The sequence below is a fragment of the Rhineura floridana genome, chromosome 6 (assembly GCF_030035675.1).
Source record: "Rhineura floridana isolate rRhiFlo1 chromosome 6, rRhiFlo1.hap2, whole genome shotgun sequence".
NCBI classification, from domain to species: domain Eukaryota; kingdom Metazoa; phylum Chordata; class Lepidosauria; order Squamata; family Rhineuridae; genus Rhineura; species Rhineura floridana.
The window spans coordinates 82,835,386-82,861,208 of record NC_084485.1 but is presented as its reverse complement, the minus strand read 5'-3'; the positions used below and the strand labels follow the sequence as shown (position 1 = coordinate 82,861,208).

The 25,823-nt window shown below is 43.9% G+C and overlaps 1 protein-coding gene across 4 annotated transcripts in view; it reads right to left on the bottom strand.

Annotated features, from left to right (window-relative positions):
- Window positions 1-500: 500 nt before the first annotated feature.
- Window positions 501-25,823, bottom strand: part of RNF220 (ring finger protein 220) — a 486,818-nt gene continuing 461,495 nt past the window's right edge. For all 4 annotated transcript variants that reach the window (XM_061632741.1, XM_061632742.1, XM_061632743.1 and 1 more), the window contains 3 exons: window positions 14,786-14,894; window positions 12,207-12,281; window positions 501-3,754 (listed from right to left, as the gene is read on the bottom strand). In XM_061632741.1, the coding sequence (XP_061488725.1) occupies window positions 3,683-3,754; window positions 12,207-12,281; window positions 14,786-14,894 (256 nt within the window). In that variant the 3' untranslated portion in view covers window positions 501-3,682. The remainder of the gene's footprint in view (window positions 3,755-12,206; window positions 12,282-14,785; window positions 14,895-25,823) is intronic.

Below are 25,823 nucleotides of genomic sequence, written 5' to 3'. Positions count from 1 at the left end.
GCAACAAAGTGCATTAATGGAACTATGTTGGCACAAATAGGAATTAATTGATCCACATAAGGCAGGAATGATGATGTTCAGGCCCAGGGACTGAATGCGGTCCTTCCAGGCCTCTGTCTGGCCCTCAGGACTCTCTCTAGGCCACATCCCCCAATGGTCCTGCTCCAAACCCTTCTCAAGTGCTTTTGCCTTACTGGAATATAAGCTACTGGACAAATGATAGGAGTCACATCCATTGCTCCACCCACTTTTTGCCTCCGGCCACATCCACTGCTGGCATGTGGCCTGCTGGAAGGTGACCCATGAGGTAAAATGGCCCTTGGTCTGAAAAGATCCCCTCCCCAACGTAAGGCCTTTGGCCAGATAATTCAGTGGTCCTACATGATGTGACTGAACACGTACTATGTTCTGAGGAGAGCAGAAACAGAAGCATCTGTTTATGCATTTGCCAAAGCCAGAGATGAAACTAGGAAGCAAGCAGAAGACAGGAGGCAAACCTGGAAGATTTTATACTCATTTAATTAATGTCAATGTAGTTTACAAACGGGAATGACAAGTACCTTTTTTTATAGAATATACATCGACACACAATCATAGACACAACTTGAATATCACCTTGTGCAGCTGGGAATCTTTGGGCAAAGATAGTTCATTTCTTTTTACGCTCATTGAGGAAGTAGTTGTAGAGTTTTGCAAAATATGCCTTGCTCCAGAGGCGGAAATAAATGTCCCTTGCATCTTCCCTTCAAGTCTTCTCTCTCCTCCCTACCCCCTCAAGGAAAAAACAGGGACAAATTAACTTTAAAAATAAAGACTATATGTAGTTTTACATGTATTTATTTGGCTTAGTGGTGGTCCATAGGACCAGAGAAAGCTCTTTGTTCCCAGAGTCAATTTGCTGGGCCATCAAAAATGAGCTGTCTCAGCACAGCCTATTGTGAAACAGATCTGGGAGAAATGTAGCTTTGCCCTAAATGTCTGAGCAGCGATTGCTTGATTGTACTAGGTAAGCAGGTTTGGATGTGATACAGATATCCCTACCACCACAAATTTCAACTGATTGCCTTTAGGAAGGCTCAAGTGCTATACCAGTGAAGAAAGACCAGGGTGAACAAATGGCAGTGCAGAAACTTTGTGCCTCTTGCAAACTATTGTTACCTATTTAGGATTCCAGATCAACTCTTGCTTGAAAAGTATTCCTCCTTTTAACAAAAGTTGCAGATGGACCTTCCTCACAATGGTTCCTAGGCAAAGCAGTCAGAAACGTGTGGTTTGAGTGAGACATTGCAGTTCAGTAGTTATTTGGACACTGTAGCTCAAAATTCAGCAGGGGTAGCCACCATGGTGCTCATCAGATGTTGGTGGACTCTCAACTCCCATCAGCCCCAGCCAGCATGAACAATGGTTAGGGATAATAGGAGTTGTAGTCCAATATCTGGAGAGTACCATGTTGGCTGCTATTGCTCTAAGGGTACAAAATGATTTCCCAAAAGACAATAGTGTTTGTCTAACAGGCTGAAGTTAAATAAATAGCAAAACTCTGATAACAATAGCTGTCCCCATCTTGCCTTTAGTAGAGATAGCTGTAAGTGCATAATCAGCCAAATTGCAACAGGAATATGGAATCCTGTAGTGCAAGATACAACTATTTTGTGATAGTATGGTAGAGGCCTGATCCATATAGAACCAATCCTTTTGACAACAGTATGACTATCAGTGGCCAGATGTTTTAGTATAACCATGACTTTCTAGTGCTTCTCACAGAATAGACAAAAAGGAAAAAAATACTTTGCAGGAGATCCCAGAGAAGCAACTGAAGTTCATTTCATTCTGCCTCAGTTTAAAAGGCAATTAATCATAGGGACATTTGCCTACAAAGCCATTGCCAAGCAAACTGCTTGCTTCCCCTCTCAAGATTTCCAGCAACCCTGTAAAGTTTTCTCTAGATGGAATGCAGGAGGCTTGTTGGTGTATGTACGTAAACAATTTAGTTGTTTATTTTTGATTAAGGCAGGTAGTGAGCAGACCACATACGACCCACAGCTGGGGATGGTTTTCAAAATGCAGAGCAGGGGACTGAGCAAAGGTTGATGTCAGGAATGTTGTAGAAACAGACTGAAAGGGATTGAATGAACCCAACCTTGTGTGGACCCAGGTTGAGTTCCACAATTGCCAGTCCACATAGCACAGCTAGTAGGAGGAAACAAGACCCATGTCACTAATAAGCTCTTTTCAAAAGTGGAACATGGTGCATGTTCTTGGGCCTGAACCTCTGAAAAAGAGTTGGGACATCATGCTGCACCTCCACTGCAGATCATTTCAGAGCAGGGCAGAGTGCCACTAGCTGAGCATGACAACACAATATGCCAGAGTGACACAGAACCTGCCTGACTTGTGAAACACATAATTCAGGAGGACGTAACAGGAAGTGTTAGATTACCACCTGCTCAGACACTGGATGACTAGAATATTGGCCTTTTCTCAGCTGCTTTTCTGAATTTACTCTTGTGGCATGAGAAGGGCTACAAGACCAGTGCTAAAACCTTGCTGGCTCACAGGCTGGTGAATACATATGCTTGGACAAAAGATGGCTTCAACTTTCACATGATAAATAAACTGGACCAGCATTGCCAGCTGCAGTAGGCAAAGACCACTCCCCATTTTTAATGCTTCATGTCAACTCTTGTCCTTTTCTCAACTAACAATGGGATACAACTTTGCAATCCTGAGCTGTATGTCTCTTGCTTTGCCCTCAATGAAAAATCAAGCTGTTTCAGGGGGATAAAGATTTGATATAATGAGCCCCATTAGCTACAACTAAGGATAAAATTCCTGTTTTTTTTTTACTTCTCCCAGAAGTCGTGTAAGATACGGGCGAACTACAGCCATTACTAGAAGCTGTTAACTTCATATCTGAATGAGGAAATATACACCACAGAACATTAAACCATTTATATTATATATATGTATAATATATATTTATTTATATTTTTTTTAAACTAATGACTTTAATGCCAAAACTTTGCAGAACCAAGAAAAATATGGGTTTAATGTTCTCTGCTTATTTTTTCTCTTCTTTTTTTAAAAAAAGTACAACCCAAAAAACAAAGGGAAAAAATAAAAGGGGAACATATTAGTATGTAATGTTGGAGTCTATCCCATTTATACACAACATTGTAAACATATAGTTATATTACATGTGCTTCATTCTGCCTTTGTGGGTATGCAAGTGTAGGCTCTCTCTTTTTAAAAAAACAACACTAGAACACCACCAAAAAAAAGAGGAAGGGAGGGGAGAGAACACAAGTTACAGGTTATGAGAGTTCCTGCTGTGGAAGATCCAGTTCCTTATTGGGTCGGCATGTGGGGCTGGGTCAGGTTGGCTTGTCAAGATGCTCCCCTGGAAAGGCTGTCAAGTCATCCATGATGGAATCTGGCTCTTGGAGGAATGAGACAGATGTGGAACATCAGTTTGTAAAAAAGGGGGGATTTCACAATACGAATTCTGGTTCAGCCTTCTCGTGGAAATGGCGGCACCAGTGACAGGTTTAGAAGCAAAGCCACTGCGCTGCTCCCTCAACCTCTATTCCACATTCGGAGTCTCTAGAATTTGTTTTCAAATGTCTTTTGTTGCTGCTGCCATTTCTTTCCCCCAAATCCCTGGTCTGAGCAGCCATGTCCTTTATAAGTAGATGCGCCTGAGGTCCCCTGGAGAGGTGATGGTATTGCACTGGGGGCACAGCTTCTTGGCACCCTGTAAGAGACAGAGAAAGTTATAAAGAGCAAGGACACTACCCCAACCACATCACAACAGAATAAAATAGAAAATGAGGCAATCAGAATTTATACATTGTTTCCAATAATCACAGGAAAGGAATACATGGATTAAGCTTCAATCTAGGGAACAGGCAGACTCATCCTTCTCATATGAAGCTATTACCAGTAGTGACTGACAACAGACCTGAAGAAAAAGGAAAGAGCTGACTCATGGTTTGCTAGCTATCACAGCTTTTTCACTCTCATTTTCAAACTGACTCTGTGGACTGCTTCTCACATTACTTTTTCTGGTATTGAGCTCTCAGACTATTCCTCGTGCTTTATAGGTTTCAAGAGTAAAGCTGATGTGATAGATAAAGCAGAAAACACAAAGATGGGGAAAGCAATGACATCCTAGATGAAATATATGTGCACTTTCAAAATTTGAAATATTTTGACAAGGACCAAGTTGGTACTGGAGATGGAGGAAGTTAGATGTTTGAATGAGTGGAGTGCCTTTTTGCTGCCCAGCCATGTTGTATATTGCAATGTCGAGCACTATACATTTGCTTTAACAAAATAAAAAAGGGGAGCTCCAGAAGATGAGCTTCACTCAAAAATGTCCATTCTGTGATTGCTGAATATGTGTAGCCCTAGCTATAATCCAGAGCTTGGAAAAGTTACTTTTTTGAACTACAACTCCCATCAGCCCAATCCAGTGGCCATGCTGGCTGGGGCTGATGGGAGTTGTAGTTCAAAAAAAGTAACTTTTCCAAGCTCTGCTATAATCTCTGTGGCCCCTTGAACAGTAGCCAGTGAAAGAAAACTCATCCTCCATTTGAGCACACGTAAAGAAATCATCTGCACCGCTAAGAGAAACTGAAACCAGGGCAAAGAAAAAGGCAGTTAAGAACTAAATGAAGTAAAACAATGCCTGACACTACTTATCAATTAACCTGACAGATAGGGGGTGTTCGCTAAAGATGGGTCAAAATACACCAATATCATCAGATTTGGCAGGTTTTGACAGACAGTAGATGAGAAGAGTGACAGCCAACACTGTTTGTGCCTTCTCTGGAGGCAAATACAGCCTAGAACAGCAGCTAAGAAGTGCAATGAGATGGAATCAAATATTAGCATCTAATTTTGGCAGCAGAAAAATGGCCAGGTTTTCTGTCTGCAATCCAATCTCCCTCTTGTGGTTGTGAATACACTGTGTAGCTTTGGAATCACAGGTTTTACTTATGTGGCAAAGGCATGCAGAGTAGAAACTGCTGCTGAGGAGAAGATATTCAACAGGCAGATCATGAGAGCGCTGCACAATACACACAGAAGCAACAGAATTAAGCAATGAAGCTACTAGGATTTACAACCCTAGCAGGATTTAGAATATTAGCATTCAATGGTAGTTAAAATCGTAAAACTATCTGGACAAAGCCCTTTGAAAAGTAGTCCAAAGATTTTAAAAATAAACAAATAATGCATATTGCTTCACCCCATCTGTCTTAATGTATTAATTTATACAAGGTACAGACATATATTATTGCCAGTGGAGGAAGAGAAAAACTCTGAAAACAGAGAGCCCCAAATCTGTGCCAACAGCCAAGCTTCCCTGTACCGGTTCTCCTTCTTGACCACCAACAGCTCTAGGAAGCTGTTATGCTGCGGTGTTGGCTCCCAAGTAACTAGCCATCATAGTTGCAGAGAACAGGAATAGCAATAACAGCTTCTACAGGCTTGTGTAGCTAAACCTAATGGTTTTTAAAAAATAATCAAATATTTGTAGATGATATTATGCAAATTTCTGTTGCAGCCTTGTCTATGACAGTTTCCGTGAGGCTAAATGAAATAAGAATTATAAAGCATTTTGTATACTAAAACCTGATACACAAATGCTAAACAAAATGAAGGCTGCAATATGCCACCTTACTTCTGAATAGACATTTACAGGACTGCAAATATGAGTCGAGGAAACTGAACATGAACAATTTATTCCAAGAACAAATCTTCCACTGCCCCCTCTTTCTGCAGTCACAGAGAAACTGCATCTTGAATGCCAAACTACACGACCTGCTAATTACATCCAGGGATGTGGGCTATGAGCAACAGAGGTTTAAGGCACTTACAAGGCTCACTCTTCCATTTAAACATTTCTTAGTCCTGCATAAAACACTCATTACGCGAGGCAATTAAACAAGCCTCACACACATCCACTGGCATGGAGCCAATGAAAAAGGACTTCCTTCCCCCAACCCCATCCTGCTCACCTGCCAGCTGGGGTTACTAAACATTTCCCTTGAAATAAAAATACTATGGAATAATAAGCCACACCTGTTGAACATGGAAAAAAATATCTGAAATGTTCTCCTGCTCCTTTCATCGTATCCCCGTGAAAAGCCTTGATGGGTAACAGCAGTGTATGCTGAACTGAAGGCCACCTCAGCTTTTCTGTTATAAACCCTAGTTTTCCAGGGTTTATAAAACCCGGCTGCAAAACGTAGCTCCAGGGCTGAAACACGGCACCAAAAAGGAATGATGAAGAGAAGGGTTTTATTTGCCCCCATGCATTCTTAATTAAATTTTGGCAAGTGATTGATCTAGAATGCAGGCTAATCACTTTGGGGAGTTTTGAAAAATAACGAGTACAACCCACTTTGCAAAGTCATTATATCTCACACTATGTCAGAAAGGAACAGTGCTTTGAGAAAAGATTGGAGAATTTTCTTCAAAACCTGGAAAACTGAACGTTTGCAGCACATGCTAATTCTCCTGATCTGTGAAAGAGATGGGAGCTTTGCCATTGAAGAGATCAGAGAGAACAAATTTCACTCAAAAGCTAAAAAGCTTATCAATGCCTTGTTCAAGAGCAGGACACAATCACCGTGCTACAGATTGTGGTGGTAGTGGGAGAGGTACACGTACTAAAGAAGGAAAAGGACCAAGACCACAAGATTCTGGAGGGGTAAGAAGCATAAGCATGTTCCTAACACCTTAAGCTATGCCATTCACCCAAGCCTGCATGGGATGTATGGAGGAAAAGAGAAAGAGGAGCAGGGAAAGGTTAAAGGAACAAAGTGAAACAAGGTAACATGGCTGGCAGTAGTCATGCTGGTTAAACACCCTGGCTTATCCTTCCTGACTCTTTGTTCCTTTTATTTCCCTTTCCCCCTACACGTCTTGCTAATTTCTGGATCATGGATGGGGAAACTTTCTGTCAAGGGCCGAAACCCCTTAGGGGTGATTTGCCAGGAGCCACATGCTGGGCAGTGGGTGTGGCCAGAGGCAAAAGTAGGCAGGCCACCCCTTCTTTCTTTCTGCAACGCCCTCCTTTACCCATTCTCTCTCTCTCTCTCTCTTCCCCCCCGCCCAGAGGGAAGCCAGGAGAGGGGCAGATCACTCTTAGCAGAGGTCTGAACTGATTGCTCGCAAGGACCTTTTCCTCCTCTTGCCATTGTTATGTTTCAGCTTCTTTCCATTCCCCCCATTCTCCTTTTCTCCCCCTGGTCTCCCTCCACTCACACAAAATTAGGCCAAGGACCACAAGTGGCTCTTGGGCCACAGTCCCCCTGCCCTAATTCTAGATTGTAGGGCTGCAAGCAGGGCCTATGTTGTTTCTAATGTTTGCATACCACCTAGTAATTTCAGGCACATACATTTAGCTTCATCTGAAAAGGAGGATTGTGTGCTAAAACAATCCAAATTCTACACAAATAACTCATCAATAAATGAATATAACATACAATCCATGCGTAAGTTTGCTTGGACTGCATGCAGTTCCAGCATTTCAAATTTTCACTATTTTGAATATTTGAGCAATGAAAAAAATTAAAAAGCTGCCTTATTCTGAATCAGACATTAGATAATATTAGGCTAGATGGACTAATCTTACCAAGTGAGGTATAGTGCCTCGCTTAAAAGGATGCTAGGAGGAGAGGTATGAATCAAGTGATAGTGGGGCTATGGGGGGGGGAAGAAGACAATTATCCACAGAGATTGCCCAGAAGTTATGCAGGCAACAGGAACTCCAACTGTTATACATTAGAGAAGCTTTCCTAGATGGATTTCAAATGCATCTTGGTAACTATGGTCGATCAAAACTTTTTGTTACTGACTCAGTTTGCATGCAGTGCTAAGGCAAACCATGGCATAGTGTGAACATGTAGTTTCCCAGAGAGGAGAATTCAGCTGCTGCACTCCTCTCTCATTCCTCCTACAGCCATGCTTCTTAGGGCTAAACTATGGTTTGGTGTGTTGTCTGAAGCAGGCTCGTGGTTTACCTTCATTATTTGCAAACTGGGCCACTATATTGAAGACAAACATACACTGTTCTGCTACAAACTTAATTTTATACATGGAGAGGAAGAGGCATAGAAAGGCCTCCTCGTTTCCTGCTTCAGCTTCCTCACCCATAAGGAATTATTAGCACCTACAATCTATGTCCCGGATTGCCCTGTTGGTCTTGCTTTGGGAGCAGTTGCTCCAGCTGACCAGAAAACAGCGACAAACCACGTCCAGTTCTCATTGCTGTGGGTAGCCCTGCTCCTCCCTTCACAGATTCCTACAGTCAATTTTAAATTCTGTTCTCTTTGAACAAATGCTGTAACTGTATTTCCAGTATTAGGGCAGTTACAGTAGATCCCCAGATGGGAAATGGGAAAGCAGCTAAACATGCTCGTTTTTGTGGAGATGAAAGGGAAAAGGATTGAAAAGAACATCATGCACTGAAAGTTGCCATATTAACGATTAGCCGGGTAAAACTGCCACTCACAGCCAAGAATGCAATAATTCATTTCTGAGAGGCTTGTCAATGAAATTTCCATGATTTCTGTGTTAGTGAATAGTGAATGCTAGGGCTCAGGCAGGAATATGTTTATCCCTGTGAAAGTTTACGAATCTCATGCCCACTTTGCTTTCAGTTTCTTTACTTAGCCCACAATACTAAGAAGTCCAAGCAAATATTTAGTCTCGTCATATAAAACACAGACACAGAAGGAAAAGCTTGATTTTTCCCTAACGGGGGAAGAATGGCAGATCTCCAGAAATGTTCAAACATGTCAGGAAGCCCAGGGAGCCAGCCTCCCCCCATAACTCCCATTAAGTGCAACGAATTGTTTATTGCACAACACAAGCAGCCCTCTTTATGGAACACATTTTTACATGTGTGCTGCACACAGAGGACTCACCGCAGGCTCTTCACCAAGGGGGAAGTCAGGGTTGCATCTAGAAAAAGGCAACCTCTGGCAGTTATTAAATCCATTATTCCACAGTTCCTCGCTAGTTTTAAAAAACCCACACATACACAATATGCACACATAAGCATCTCTTGTACCCAAAATAAAAAGAGATACCTTAATTAGAACAATGCAGGCTGGTGTGTAGGAAACACCCAGCCCAGCTGCCTCGTGCCATTAAATTCATAAAGAGGAGGAAGAGCAGGAGGGAAGGGCAGCCTTAACAAGATTACACACATTGACTTTGATCAAGACACAAAAGCACTAAGGCATTCCAGGGTTTTTATTGCAGTCTTCGGGCTATGTTTTAATGGTTACACTAGAAACATGTGAACATAGGCTGAGATTTTTTTTAGTGAGAGCCTGCCTTGCAAAAGGCCCCTCTTTAATAAATTGCAAGCTGTAGGGAGACGATGAGAGCCGGGGAACAGATGAGTGGCTGCTTATTAATTATTTCCCCTGTGCAATTCCCAGCTCTGAATGTTGTGCTTCGTCAGTGCAGGGAACATGCACAGAGTGTGGTGAACCAATTTAGAATTTGTTCTTCCTGGTATCGCTGTTGCTAAATGTTTAACACTGTTTTCCTTTGCAAATATAATTGTTGCATTTTTTTAAATGGCAGGATTGCTCTGTATGGCACTTTTTGAAAAAGATATAGGTGGGCCTACCAGTGTTTCACTCAAGATACACAAAAAGGTAACATATAGGAACAGTAACATGTGTATATTGCCCAGGGAAGATGTGCAGGCACTAGCCTAGCCTGTGGAGTTTTGCTGATCCTTTTTCTTCTCTTGGAAAGATAGACAATCATTTTAAGACTTGTTTGAAGAATTATTTGTACCCATGTCTTATAAGCAACAACAAAAGGTAGCAACCCTTAGACATTCAGACTGAAAACTTGGGATGGGGTCCATGCATGTAAGACCACTGAGTTCCAAGTTGAAGAGGTATACATGCAAATATGCTTTATAAACAAAAAGAATACAAAATTGTTGAGTACAGTCTGGACAGACACACGTGGTTTCAAGTGGCAACAACAGTCAACTAACTAAATCAAGGACAGTCAATTGGTAGCCCACAGGCTGGATTCTATTCATTAAGTTTGTGTGGCTCCCAGCAATCCTAGCAAATTTTCAATCAAGGTGTGGCAAAACATTTCCCCCAGTTTCACTTGCAAAGACGTAAGTTGCTTTGAAAAGTGAAGCCAGTAAGATATATTCCAGACTTGAAAGTTACCCTTTTGTTGTATGCAATGCCTCTGCTCCAGTATGCACGTTACTTGAGGAAGCTATGGGATTCTGTGTGCATCTCATATACATTTTATTCTTTTACTGTTTTGGATATGCTTCTAGAGCAGCAAAGGATCACTGCCAAACTGTAGCTTGAGGGGATCTTTAGGGAAATATTTGTTCCTTGGTCCAGCTATTCCTCCTACATTCTACCAATGACTGCTTATCATTCAAGTGCATATGCTCCATAACTGTGAAGCCCCCTTATGGCTAGCTAATGTCGACATTGTTATAGAAAACAGGACAAAGTATTTGTTCAGGCCTCCGTTAGGAAAACAGAGTGTCCCACAAGAATATAGAAGCTCACTTTCCTTGACTGCGCCCAAGGTCTGTGAAAGTGGCACTGACAGCATCTGCTTGATCGTTCTTTCGCTTTTTACAATGCAAAGAAAAAAAGCCAGTATGTGTTATAATAGTGTGACAGGAATGTTGCACCGGCCATTATATTTTTTCCAACATGGACAGCAGTTTTAAACACATTCAGGGATGGCAAATTCTACAGGGAAAAATGCTGCAGTAGTCTGAAAAACTCTTAATTCAAATCAGGGTGGTTTGTGACATAAAATATGGAGAATCAACATGAAATTCTCCGTATTAAAAGGATATGATTTGTTTGAAATATATATTTCACAGAAAATGTTTTTTCCATTGTATGTTTCTTAGAGAGAGTGTTCCGTGTAAGTTACTAGATGTTCTGATCTTATAACATGTTTACACAAAGACTGGACTGTGCTTTTTTATTTATTTGAAGACTTTAGACCCTGCCCTTTAACAGGCTCCCAGGGAAGCTTACAAAAAGCTCTGAGCTTGTAACCTCTTTTTTTAGAGTTACATGCCCAGAGAGCAGATCTTTCTTCATATGCACTTCCAACCAGGAAGAGTTGAAGGCTGAAATCTGTCAGGATCCTTTTAATAAATATTGTTTTGTGCTATTGCGGATTTTTCTCTTATCACCACTGTATTTCTCTGTTGTTGCCAATCGAAGTTATTTTCTAAAAAAGACTATTATTTGTATGGTAAATTGGTTGAAAAGGTTTGATTATGTTCATGGATTGGTTCATTAGGAAATGTTTAATAGGGCTGCAGTTGAAATTTTTTTTAACTGTTACTCGATTCTTTGTAGGTCTGCTTCTGGTTATTTTTCCCTATACATGCATCCTTGAGATGCGTGTACAGGAGTATCCAGAAGATGTGCATCTCTGCAACTTGCAGACACTCTCCTGATTAAATTCTTGGAAATCTACAAACATGTTTGAGCCCTTTGTACTACAGAATCTTGTGGCCCCTTCCCTATGCATCTGAAAGGAACAAGCTATTTCATATTTCTTGCACATACACACACCTATGTAAAATTTCCCTCTCTCTCCCCCTCCCTCCCTCTCTCTCTCACACACACTCAACAATTGCAATTGCCTGTATCTGCTATCTCCTCTGAATCCTGCAGTTCCAAAGTAATTTATTCATACTCCTGGCACTCTTTCTTTCTAGCAGACTACCTAAATAACAAGCACTCACTAGTGGAGAACGTAGTTTCCTACACTTTCTACAAAAGGGTTAGAGGGAGAGGCTGTAGGGATGGGTAAGCAAAACATGACTGCGAAGTGATAACCAATGGGCTGGAGTCTCAAGGGGATGCTGCCCAATGTGTAGAACTCCTTGGGATTCCCATCACATCATCCAACCTATCCTGTGAGAGATGATGATGACTGGCTCTCCAACCAAAGTGGCATGCAGCAAAGGTAAACTAGGAGGTGTGAAATCAAGCCACTTGTATTAAGAGGGGAAGGTGGGAGGATCCACACACCCTAAAATAAAATAAATTCACTGTATCCCACGGAAGACTCCAATCCAAATGTAAATTCAACTATGGGAAATACTTCAGGATAAGAATCTATGTGTGAGCCACCACCCATGAAACTAAGAGCCTTACCAGAGTCCGCAGCCAGCATTCCTCGCAGTGCACATGCCAGCACTGGATGGAGGTCAGGGGCATTGTGTATGAATCCTGTGGAGAGAAAGTGGACACAGTCCCATCACACACTACATATCTGGGAAATTCACCACTGGATCCTGAGCTCTTGGGACAGGATGTAGAGGAGATACTACACCCATACACACATTCTCATTTGAACCACGAGCTTCAGATTCCCATGCAGTTGAGAATACACTATCTCCAGGGTTACTCTTCATCCATTGGGTTACTCTTTACCCAGTGGCAAGACATACTATGGAAGGCAGCATAAACAACCTCTAAAGGTTACGCCTACTCTGACATAAGCCTACCTGGGCCCTGAGGTCATCATCCTCCAAGAGAAGTTTGAAGGGTGGTGACAAAAGAGAGCATCTTTTCAGTTGAGACTCTGTATTTACAGAATACTCTCCACAGCAAGCAGGACTGGTGCCATGCATGCCGGGGCCCTTGGGTCCCAGCCTGCCCCAGGCCCCAGCACATGCATGCACGCAGCCAGGCATGACTGGGGCCTTGGGTGCCAGCCTGCCCTGGGTGTGCGGCTCCTGCCTGTTCCACCTACCTCTCTCCTGTGTTGTGCTACTGTGCACGCTCTGCGTGCAGGGCTACCATCAACCAAGATGGCAGTGGAGGCTTCTCTAAGGGGCTGATACCCCCGCTGCCATCTTGGTTGATGGCACGCATGAGTGGTACACTACGTGCACATGCCTGCCATCAACCAAGATGGCAGTAGGTGCATCAGTCCCTTAAAGAAGCCTCTGCCACCATCTTGGTTGATGGCAGCCCTGCGTGCAGCAGCAGAACACAGGAGACAGGTAGGTGGAGCAAGTGAACGGGCGGGTAGCCTGGAAGCTCCCTCCTTGCAATCCGCAGCAGGGACCCTTCTGCGGATCACAGAAGGGGAGCGCTACTCCCCCACTCTAACGAGGGGCCCCTGTGGGCCATGGGGCCCTCAGTAAGGGCCCGATCTGGCTGCCCTTTGGCACCAGCCCTGACATCAAGGTCTGCCAGGTGCTGATTTAATGTATTTCTGATGCCAGGCAAAGTCCTTTCTCTTCTCCTAGGCATTAGATTGTTAATGTTTGTATGTCCTCCTGTGCATTTTACTGGTATGCTTCTGTGCCAGTTATGATATAAGATTTTCTTGGGGAAAAGTGATGTTTATTTTTTAGAATTTATACTGACTAGTTGGCTATTGTGCTCTCTGTTTTAATTCTTGTATATTTTTACATTGCTTGTATTTTATACTGAAATTGCTGCAAGACCTTTAAGTAGTAAGCTGCCAATAAATAACAAGAACATAATCTCAACCACAATTTAGCACAATGTTTACTTGTAGATAGAAGCAGGAGGAGCTATTATGGTCATCACCTCTTGCCCCAATATAGAAACAATGGGATAAAATGAACAGATCTTGTGATAGTTGCCAGAAGCAGCATGATTTCCATTTTTTTCCTAGCACCCACCATTTACTTCAACTGTTTTATAACAAAAGAGAACTAAAAAGTAAAATCTATGGGCATGTACAGTGTTTTTTTTTAAGTAATGGAAGCAACCTCCTCCTTGATGCTATGCTGGTGTTAGCCCTAGTCCTGAAACAATGGTGTGACAACTATACAAATACAATATTTGGGGGTGGGGAGAAGGAGGAAGAAAACAGAAGCTATTGAAGGAAGAAATAATATGGACAGGAGAAATATTCATTCTTCAGAGAAAAATGTTAGGCATATTAAAACAATGCAATAATAGGGCCAGCATCAATACCCCCTTTAAAATAGGGGTGGGGAACCTCTGGCTCTCCAGATTCTGTAGAACTCAAGGTCCCATCAGCCCCAGTCAACATAGGATGATGGGAACTGTAGCCCAGCAACATCTAGAGGGCAACAGGTTTTCCACCCCTGCTTTAAAAGGGCTAAAAAAAAAGGTGAGTTTCATAATTTCATAGAAGAAACACATGCACACTTCCCAGTATCTGCCTTCCCAGTCATTTAATTATTGGGAAAGTGGGGTGCACTGGAAATGAAGACACAACCTGGCAGGAAAGATACCAGCATTCTGGTTACAGAGATGTAACTAGCTGCAGACTCCGAGCCACTAGAGGGAGCTTGAGCACTTCAGTAAGCAAGTAACAAGAGTCAAGGCCCTCATCTGGGTGCAGACAACCAACAACTTTGAAAGAGTTCAGCTAATGACCTGTACTTAGGCTACATAGTCACCCTTACAACAAGTATTTTGACTTTGCAATGTACACAGGGAGAGGAGAACATGGAGACAAGGAGATCCGCAGGTAGAGTAGTTGGTCTATAAAATGACACCAACATATTGAGACAAGCTGTCAATTAAAACCACATCACAGATAAACATTGAAACAGATTCTTGAGCAAGTGAAAGTTGTGCCATTCCCCCCCCCCGAGTTAAGAGACAAAGGACAAGGCTTCAGTTTCCCCACATTATGTATCAATTATGCCACCTTCCTATTGGCAAGGCAGAGATACAGAGTCATTTTCTTATTCATGACAACAACTGGCAAAGCTACTCACCATGCAAATGAGACATTTATAACGGTCCCCACGGGACAGCTGCCTTTCTAACTCACGGACACGAGCCTTTAGCGCCTCAAACGTTGTCACTGCTGAGTCTTCTGTAATCCTAAAATAGATGACAAACTCAGGGTTGGCTGAGTTCTTAGAAAAAATTCATTGATTTAATTATGTGCCAAGTATGGTAGGCAAAACCACAGGGTGGCAGGGTGCACGTTAGCTCCTGGTGAAAGTAACTGAAGAAATAAAGTCAAAGCAGCTTATAATGTCTGCAGTCTTAAGAATCAGCTGTAGCTGCCAAATTGAAGGGCAAAGGCTAAGAAGCATGGTACAGAACACATGAACTCGGTCCCAGGGTATCAGCACTACACAGTATTCCAGAGGAGGTGGGGAAGAATGAGAGAACACCATGATCATGATCCAATACGTTTCTGGCGAAATGGAAATTGTGTTGGTCAAGGGGACCTTGCAAGATGATGCCAAATTAAAATAAATAGGGAACATATCTGCAAGAGAAGAGTTGTACAAAGGCTATGACATACCCATGGGGACCTACAAAAAAGGCTGAGATATCAGCAGCAAAATGCAATATGCCCTCATGAAACTTAAACAGTGTTAAGCTTAAAGGGAGATAACTGTAACAAGAAGTTTTAGATCTTGGCTATTATTGTTAAAAGCTGAGCAACATTTTGACAGTGAATAGAATATCTTCTACATGTATCTGTAACTGCAAGCCAGGTAGAGACCAGGAGAACAAAAAGAATCCAAACCCAAACCTTGCAATCAAAATGAAATAAATTGGCGCGCGCACACGCACACGCACACACACACACGAGAGACAGCTTTGTCAATGGGAAAATACCCACTGTTTTGTTAATGGGCATATAATACACTAGTTGTGAAACATGATATAGAGTAGCGCAACCACAGATTGCTGTTATGTCAGCAAACACAGTCTTGTGTAAAAAGTGCAAATATTCCTTCTATGATGGGAACTCACTGTATGGCTGAGAACAGTTCTTTGGGCACTTCATCAGACACAGACTCAAGTAGAAACTAACCAAGCTCTATAAAAAAGCAGGATCCTCGTCTTACCTGTCTTTCTTTGTATCTATTGATTAGATTTATATCCTGCCCTTCCTCCCAGTAGGACCCCATGGCAGCAAACAAAAGCACTAAAAACACCCTAAAACACTATAAAAACAGACTTTAAAATACATTACAACAAAACATCTTTAAAAACATCTTTTTAAAAAAGCTTTAAAGACATCTTAAAAGCAATTTGAAACACAGAGGCAGACTGGAATAAGGTCTCCACTTAAAAGGCTTGTTGAAAGAGGAAGGTCTTCAGTAGATACTGCAAAGATAACAGAGATGATGTCTGTCTAATATTTATATAGTAATAGCAAACTCACAGTCCAAGCATGGATTTGAAGTGTAGCCAAGTGGCACAAGAGGGAAGTATCAGCATACTTGGGAAACCCCAAAATTTGCAGAAGTACAAAAACTTAAATCCCAAAAACTAAGAGTGGAAACCTTGAAGAACAACCCAAATTATGACTGAGTATGATCAGTGAACATGGAATGTTGATCAACTCTTGGGGGGATGGGGGAAGACGGGGGAGCAGAAGTGGAAATGGAACTGAGTATTCTTGAAAATTGTTATGGTTGGCTGGAAAGCTAGAACCTTGAACAGGAGCACTCCACATTTCAACATTTTGTTGCAGATCCCACTTGTTCCATTCTGTTTGCTAAACCAAATTGCTGTTGCTCTCAGTAGCAGAGTAGGGTAGGTCTCGTAATGAATTCAGGTATTGTCGGAAGGCAGAGCTGGGGTCCCAATCCCGGGGAGCTGGATCCCGGAGAGTTGGGAGAAGAGTATTCGGATGGATGGCAGAGGAAAGGGGGAGGAACTTCCCCCCTTTGGAGCGAAGACGAAACAGAGGAACTGCCAGTGATAAGGTCGCTTAGCAACGGGGAGCCTGAGCCCTCCCTGGACATTCTCACGCCTCCCCCTCTTTCAGGCTCAGAGCAAGAGGGGGAAGAGGGAGGGCTGCTCACAGCCGAAAAGCGGGGTGGCAGTTTACCATCAGCCCCTCCCCTATCCCCCATCCTGGAATCGGAAACTTCAGAAGAGGAGGGGGTGATGCTTCCCCCCTCACCACGCACACGCAGACAGCTGAAAAGACAGGAGAGAAGGGGGGGAAGGCGGGCAGTACCTGAGGGGCAGTTAAGGAGGAGCGAAAGATTGCGCGCCCGTTTGGCCCCTTCTTAAAGAACAGGCGGGAAGAAGTCCCTTGCTCTGTCAACTTTCTCCCAATGCCGCAGGACCTGTATCCCTGTATTGATTCATGAGAAAACGCAGTCTTTGTTTGGACATTACCCTAATAAAACACAAATTAACTACAATCGTTGGTCTGGTTCCTGAGTCACATCCTGGGCCTGACAGCTTGACAGAGCCACCTAAATCACCCTCAACGCTCTCTTCAGTTGACTGGGACAAGATGTCAAAGGGAGCAGCGGGGGGGACGAACCCCACTTCTGAGACGGAAGAAGTGGAACTCCTGAGGACTAAGGTAGCTGATTTGCAGACGGATGTTCAAGCCCTGCTAGCAGCAGTCAAGGCGCTGAAGATGGATAATCAAACCTTGAAGGCCACGATAGACCAGATGCGAACAGGCCCTCCAGCTGCCGTAGTAAAGGTTCCCATTGGATTGCCCCCAAAATACGCGGGACAAAGTGATCAGTTGGCAACCTTCGTGGCTCAATGTGAGTTATATCTGGATGTCAGGCACACAGAATTTCCAGACGATGGGGCTAAAGTAGCTTTCGTGATTAGCCTCCTGGAGGAAGAAGCTGCAAAATGGGTGACTCCGTATCTCGTGAGAAAGGATACTGTCTTAGGAAGGTACAGAGGATTTATACAGGAGATGACCGAGATGTTTCAAGACCCGCAAAGGGCTGAAACAGTAGCGCGGCAACTAGGCGCTCTGAAGCAAGCTAAAGGGACTGTTTCCGAGTACACTAACGCTTTTAAAATTCTGTCCCAGGAAACTGGTTACAATGACGCCACCCTGATGTTTATGTACCGGAGTGGATTAAATGCTGAAATCCTGGATGAGTTGGCCAGGACCTCCCCCCCCCGCTGACCTACCAGGGCTCATCCGGCTATGCCTACAGATAGATCACCGGATGGAAGGAAGGCGCCTGGAAAGGAAGCAGGAGGTCCCGAGATACTCAGCCTCGGCATCCCGCAACAAGACCCTTCCCACTACAGGGATGGCAGGTAATGCAACTGAGGGACAGGGAGGGGCTAGGCCAAGATTGTCGGAAGAAGAAAAGGAAAGACGCCGCCGGGAACGTTTATGTTTTTATTGTTCAAAGCCGGGCCATGTGGCCAGAGACTGTGGACTGAAAGGGGGGAAAGCCGAGCCGTCGGGAAACTAGAACACCCAGTCCACGTGCAGGCCGGTGGACTGGGGGCAGCGTTGTATAAAGGCCCCCCAACGATCCAACCTCCCTCAAAGGGGGTGTTGGTCTTGCCTATTCGGATTACAACTTCCAGAGGAGGGGTGTTTAATTCCACTGCCTTAATTGACAGTGGAGCCTCCACAAATTTTATTGATGCAAAGTTAGTCAAGCGTCATGGAATTTCCCGGTGGAAACTGGACGCTCCCCTAGCTGTGGAGACTATCGATGGGAGACCCCTGAAGTCAGGAGGGGTGACACAAGCCACGGAGGAAGTGAAACTTCAAATCCCTGGGCACAAAGAGTTCATTTCTCTATACATGTCAGATCTCTCGAACTTTGAGGTGATTCTGGGAATGCCCTGGCTAGCAAAGCATGAACCCAAAATAAGTTGGAAGGAGGCGGTGGTGTGGTTCACCTCACAGTATTGCCAGGAGAACTGTCAATCTGAAGGAATCAAGAACACCTTAGCGGGGGCAGTGCAAGAGATCGAGCAAGTGACCCTGCCGCCAAAGTATGAAGAATTCAAAGATGTGTTTGATGAAAAAGAGGCAGAGACTTTACCCCCCCACCGCCCTTACGACTGTGCGATTGATCTAGTGCCAGGAGCCAGCATCCCATCAGGGAGAATCTACTCTCTCACAGAGAATGAGAGGGAGGCCCTGAAGGAATTTCTGGATAAAAACCTGAGGCGAGGATTCATACGCCCCTCACAATCCCCTGCTGGAGCGCCACTATTGTTTGTGAAAAAGAAGGGGGGGGAACTCAGACCCTGTAACGACTATCGCGCATTGAACCAGATCACCATCCCCAACAGCTACCCGCTGTCCCTGGTCTCAGAGTTGCTGGACCGACTGCGCTCTGCAAAAATCTTCACGAAGTTGGATTTGAGAGGAGCGTACAATCTGATCAGAATGAAGGAGGGAGATGAATGGAAAACAGGATTCTTGACCGCTTACGGACAGTTTGAGTACCTGGTCATGCCGTTCGGACTTTGTGGAAGTCCAGGAATTTTTCAAAAATTCATGAACGACATGTTTAGAGACTTGTTGGACACGTATGTAATCTGTTACTTAGATGATATCCTGGTGTTCTCAAAGAACCAGGAAGACCACGACCAGCATGTGAAGACGGTGTTGAAGAGACTGAGAGAAAATCACCTGTATGCTAAATTAGAGAAATGTGGATTTGACCTCAAGTCTCTAGACTTCCTTGGATATTGAATCTCAGCGGAAGGCGTGGAGATGGACCCAGGGAAAGTAAGCTGCATATTGGACTGGGGCCAACCTGTCACCAAAAAGGATGTACAACGGTTTTTGGGGTTTGCCAATTATTACAGAAAGTTCATTCCAGGGTTTTCCAAATTAACAGCTCCTCTGACTGACTGTTTAAGGGGGAAGAAGAAGTTTCAATGGACAGAGAACGCCACCGAGGCCTTTGAGGAGCTGAAGAGAAGGTTTGCTACTGAGCCCATTCTGCGCTTTGCTGATCCGAACCGCCCTTTCGTAGTGGAAGCAGATGCTTCAGATTTTGCCATCAGGGGGGTCCTGCTACAATTAGACCAAGAAGGGAAGGAGCTGCACCCCTGTGCGTACTTCTCTCGGAAGTTAAAGCCTGCAGAGAAGAACTACACAGTTTGGGAGAAGGAGCTGCTGGCCATCAAGGACTCTTTTGAAAACTGGAGACAGTACCTAGAGGGGACCTCTCATCGAATTGAAGTGCGCTCCGACCACAAGAATCTTGAAAGCCTCCAAACAGCCAGAAAGCTGAACCAGAGACAGATAAGATGGTCCCAGTTCTTCACTAGGTTTAACTTCCAGATTACTTACCATGCCCAAGCCAAAAACCAGAGAGCGGATGCCTTATCCAGACAGCCACAATACAAAGAAAGTGAATCTGAGGACCAGCCTCAGTACGTAATCCCGCCAGAGAAATTAACGTTGGGAGTATGCCAGCCTTCATGGGAAGAGGAACTCAAAAAGGCACAAGAAGAAGATGCAGACATGCTAAAATATCAGCAGGAGACGGGACAAGGTCAAGACTCAGAAGTAACCTTTCACTGGAGAAATGGACTGTTATGGTTCAAAACCGCCAGATATGTGCCAGAAGGGGAATTAAGGCTCAGAATCCTACGCCAGTGTCATGATTCCATCACAGCGGGACACTTTGGGATTTACAAGACCATTCAGAACGTGGCCAAGGACTTCTGGTGGCCTAAAATGCGTCGGGATATTGAGAGTTATGTAAAGTCCTGCTCTGTCTGTCTGCGGACAAAAACACAAACAGGGACACCAGCAGGACTGTTACAACCGTTGCCTGTCCCACACGAACCCTGGAAGGACCTCTCCATGGATTTTATAACTGATCTACCCAAGTCCCAAGGAATGACAGCCATCTTAGTAGTGGTGGATCTACTTACCAAAATGGCACACTTTCTTCCTTGTGCAGGGGCCTTAGAGGCTAAAGAAACGGCCAAGTTATTCATAAAAGAAGTCTACCGGCTGCATGGATTGCCAAACAGCGTAGCCTCAGACCGAGGAACTCAGTTCACAGCCAAATTTTGGAGAGCAATGTGGAAACAGTTGCAGACGGAATTAAAACTCTCCTCCGCCCATCACCCCCAGACAGATGGGCAGACGGAACGCTTGAACGCCGTTTTGGAAAGATATTTACGAAGTTATGTGTCCTATCAACAGACTGACTGGGTATCATATTTGCATTTTGCAGAGTTCGCCTACAACAATTCTCTGCACTCCAGCACTCAACAAACCCTGTTCTTCGCTAATTATGGATTCCATCCTAAAGTCTTTCCAAGCAGCTCAGAAGGAATGCTGGTACCGGCAGCTGAGAACTTCCTTAAGGAATTGCAAGCGGCGCAACAGACACTGAAACAGCAGTTAAATGAAGCCAAAACGGAGTACAAGCGAGTTGCTGACCTGCACAGGAAGGAGGGCCCCCCCTTCAACCGGGAGACCAGGTATGGCTGTCCACCCGCTTCCTCCAGATGCCGGGCAAATGTAGAAAATTACAAGACAAGAGGGTGGGTCCTTTCAAAATAGAAACTCAAATCAATCCCGTGGCGTACCGACTGAAGCTGCCTGACACGCTTAAAATACATCCTGTGTTCCATCGATCCCTCTTAACGAAAGCCGCCCCTCCCAGTGAGTTACGGCCGGAGGAACCTCCCGGAGCTCCACTCCTGGTAAATGAGCAGCTTGAGTTTGAAGTTGAGGAGATCTTAGATTCCAGGATCAGACGCCACAAGCTGCAGTACTTGATTCACTGGAAAGGCTATGGGGTGGCTGACAGATCATGGGAAGATGCAGCTGATGTGCATGCTCCAGAATTGGTAAAACTTTTCCATCAACGTTTTCCCCACCGTCCCAAGCCAGACAAGGGGAGGGGGGCACAGCCTGGGAGGGGGGATGGTGTCGGAAGGCAGAGCTGGGGTCCCAATCCCGGGGAGCTGGATCCCGGAGAGTTGGGAGAAGAGTATTCGGATGGATGGCAGAGGGAAGGGGGAGGAACTTCCCCCCTTTGGAGCGAAGACGAAACAGAGGAACTGCCAGTGATAAGGTCGCTTAGCAACGGGGAGCCTGAGCCCTCCCTGGACATTCTCACGCCTCCCCCTCTTTCAGGCTCAGAGCAAGAGGGGGAAGAGGGAGGGCTGCTCACAGCCGAAAAGCGGGGAGGCAGTTTACCATCAGCCCCTCCCCTATCCCCCATCCTGGAATCGGAAACTTCAGAAGAGGAGGGGGTGATGCTTCCCCCCTCACCGCGCACACGCAGACAGCTGAAAAGACAGGAGAGAAGGGGGGGAAGGTGGGCAGTACCTGACGGGCAGTTAAGGAGGAGCGAAAGATTGCGCGCCCGTTTGGCCCCTTCTTAAAGAACAGGCGGGAAGAAGTCCCTTGCTCTGTCAACTTTCTCCCAATGCCGCAGGACCTGTATCCCTGTATTGATTCATGAGAAAACGCAGCCTTTGTTTGGACATTACCCTAATAAAACACGAATTAACTACAATCGTTGGTCTGGTTCCTGAGTCACATCTTGGGCCTGACAGGTATCAAGAGCAAAGAGGGCTAGCAGGAACAGTAATATAACAGAGCTCCGGTTAGCTCACCTCTCCAAGAAACTGAGTAAGATGTCTGAACCAATTTTATTCTGCTTTGTCCCTTAATGTCTGATATAACAGCAACTGGTAGCCAGGTGAACTGGGCAGCATCTCCAAGCATAACAAACAGGACTACCAACCAACCGAAATTGGATCTAGGTAAGGAAGAGGCAGGCAATAACAGAAAACTGTTTTTTTAAAAAAACCAGGAGTCTAATGGGCTGCCCCTCACTGGGCAATTTGTGTAAGCCTCTCAGATGATCACCCCTGTCCAGTAATAAACGAATGTTATCAGAGGAGGCTGAATTGAGCCGTAAGCAACGACACACAGCGCCTGCCTGATACAACGGGCAATCAATAGCAGGGCTGTAGATCAGGGTGCTAGTTAGCTGGAAAATTACTGCATTGCTGCATGGGTCATGCTGGAGGGATCCTGGACAATCAATGAGGGGGGTATTGATTTACTTAATATCACTTCATAAGCTCCAGACATTGTTAAATATACATTTATTAACAAGGCTGGGAGGGGGCATACAGCAAGCCTGAAGACGTACAACCTCTACTCCAGCTCAGCTAGGATGCCAAAGCCCTCAATACCTGCTCACATGTGGAAGATTCAGCCAGGCCTTCACACGGCAGAATAAGTAAGGGGGGAAGGGCCAATTAATGGATTTGAAGTGGCCCTCCAGGCCTCTCTATCTGGCTCTCAGAACTCTCCAGGCCACACCCCTCACCAGCCCTGATTCATATCCTCCTTTAGTGTTTTTGCTTGGCTGGAATGTGTCCTGAAACTCTGATAATGCCTCTTTCTTGCTTGGATGGAGGAGGGTTCTGAGAGTGTGTGTAGAATCCAGACTACTGTTCAAAGGGGAAATTTGCATTTGTTAGTCCACTCACTTTTGTCTCTGGTCCTGCCCACTACTGGCATGTGTTCCCCCCAAGGTTGCCCAGAAGGGAATGAGGCCCTTAGGCTGAAAACAGTGCCCCACTCCTGCTATACTGGAAAAGGGAAGGGAGTAACAGACGTATCCTAATGGTAGAGATGACTGGCATTTCCCATTTCAGTATACCAAGAAGACAAGGTCACTGAAATGGAACGGAAATTTAAAATTAAATACATCAACTTTTTAGCCTGTCTGACTTGTGTCCCACATCAGAAACTGAGATTGATTCAAATAAGAAACACCCAGCACTAGAACAGAAGAATCAAGTGCTAAAATACCTCCCCTTCCCCTCAAACCCAATGGTCCACTTTCCGTATTCCGCCTTGGTGTGCTGCTGGAAAAACAAAAACAAACCAAAAAGTATGTCCCAACAAAGTGAAATATAAAACAAGGAATTGGGAACCAAAAAATCTGACTATGATAAGGATGCGGATGCTTTACAGAAAAGCAAAAACATGCGGATAACTTGTACACATCTATCATAGTTGAGTAAGCAAAAGTCAATATAGCTAGTATATACAAAAACAACTCCTGAAGTGTAATATCAGAACCTATGACCAAATGTGTTTCAACAAAGTCTTCTTCAGGGGTCAATCAATGTACAAAAAACAAATATACAATTCAACATAAATCTATGTAACAATACAATTCACAGCACAACTCCTGCAAAGATAAAAAATATATTATTTAAATACTGGAATATTAATCTAAATAAAAAAACTTTATACTTCTTATACAAGTTGTGCTGTGAATTGTATTGTTACATAGATTTATGCTGAATTGTATATTTGTTGTTTGTACATTGACTACTGAAACGCATTTGGTCATAGGTTTTGAGGTTGCACTTCAGGAGTTGTTTTAGTATATACTGGCTATATTGACTTTTGCTTACTCAGCTACGATAGATGTGTACAAGTTATCCACATTTTCACTTTTCTATAAAGCATCAGCATCCATTAGTTTGAGTCAGATCCGCTGGAAAAACAAACAATAAAGAGCCAAAAAGGAGGCCTTGCTTCCCCTACACATGTGAAGTTGTAGCAACCCGGAAAGGGCCATGGCCATAGTATACCTCTGATTACCATCTGTTCCTTTCAGCCAGGGCCTGATGTGAGCACAGAGAGAGAGAGAGAGAGAGAGGAGAGAAGGAGAGAGGGAGAGGGAGGGAGAGAGGGAGAGAGACTTTGTGTTGTTGTTCTGCTTCAGAAAATTCCCTTTCTATCTCCCTCTCCAGTTTGTCTATTTCAACAGAACACAAATTTCCTTCTCCTTCATAAATAGTCACACTGTGCATAACATTCCATAAATTTTATGGCCCTGCTGTTTATACATACCTTGTAAAACGCATTTAGAATTGATTATATCCACCACCAATAAAATTTCATAGGCTACTTCCGACACCTGAAATCCTGGACCTTCCCCTCTTTTCACACAGTCATTTAGTTTGGTGTTCATGAATCTGAGAATTCAGACAAAATTCAGACTCTCTCATAAACAATCCACTAGCTTTTGCTCTTTCTATCAGCAAAAAAGAGATGCTACCTCTGCCTGCAAAGATACAGGACTATTTCCTGGAACTTTATGTTAAATAAATAATTTATGCATCCAAACCAACCACCCCAGCGCTTGACAAAATAGAAACCTTTGTTCACAGCAAAATTCTGAAAAAAATGAACTGCTTTTGGTACAGGCATTTCCAGAATAACGGAGGGCACAAACCTGTGATAGAAAAACCAGTCAATATGTAATGCCACAATAAGAAGTAGCAGATCTATGTGGAAAAGTAGCATACAAAATTGCAGTAGTAGTTACTATTGAACACCAAAGTCAGGATCATTCAGACCATGGTATTCCCGTTCTCTATGTATGGCTATGAAAGTTAGACAGTGAAAAAAGCAAATAAGAAAAAAATCAACTCAGTTGAAATGTGGTGTTGGAGGAGAGCTTTGCGCATACCATGGACCACGAAAAAGGCAAATAATTGGGTGTTACAACAAATTAAACCTGAACTGTCACTAGAAGCTAAAATGATGAAACTGAGGTTATCATACTTTGGACACATCATGAGAAGACGTGATTGACTAGAGAAGACAATAATGCTGTGAAAAACAGAAGGGAGTAGAAAAAGAGGAAGGCCAAACAAGAGATGGATTGATTCCATCAAGGAAGCCACAGACCTGAACTTACAAGATCTGAACAGGGTGGTTCATGACATATGCTTTTGGAGGTCACTGATTCATAGTGAATCATATTCACCATAAGTTGTAATCGACTTGAAGGCACATAACAACAAAACAGACACACACCATTAAATGTCATTACAGCTGGATCATCTGTATGAATGTGAGCATGCTAGAAAATATACCTGGTGCAGAATCTGGTAATCTGTCAAAACTATTTTTGTGTTAGTCTCTTGCAACAAAGACAACAAAGAGTCTTATGGCACCTTAAAGACTAACAAATTTTCTATGGTACAAGTTTCCATTAACTACAATCCACTTCTGGCAACACT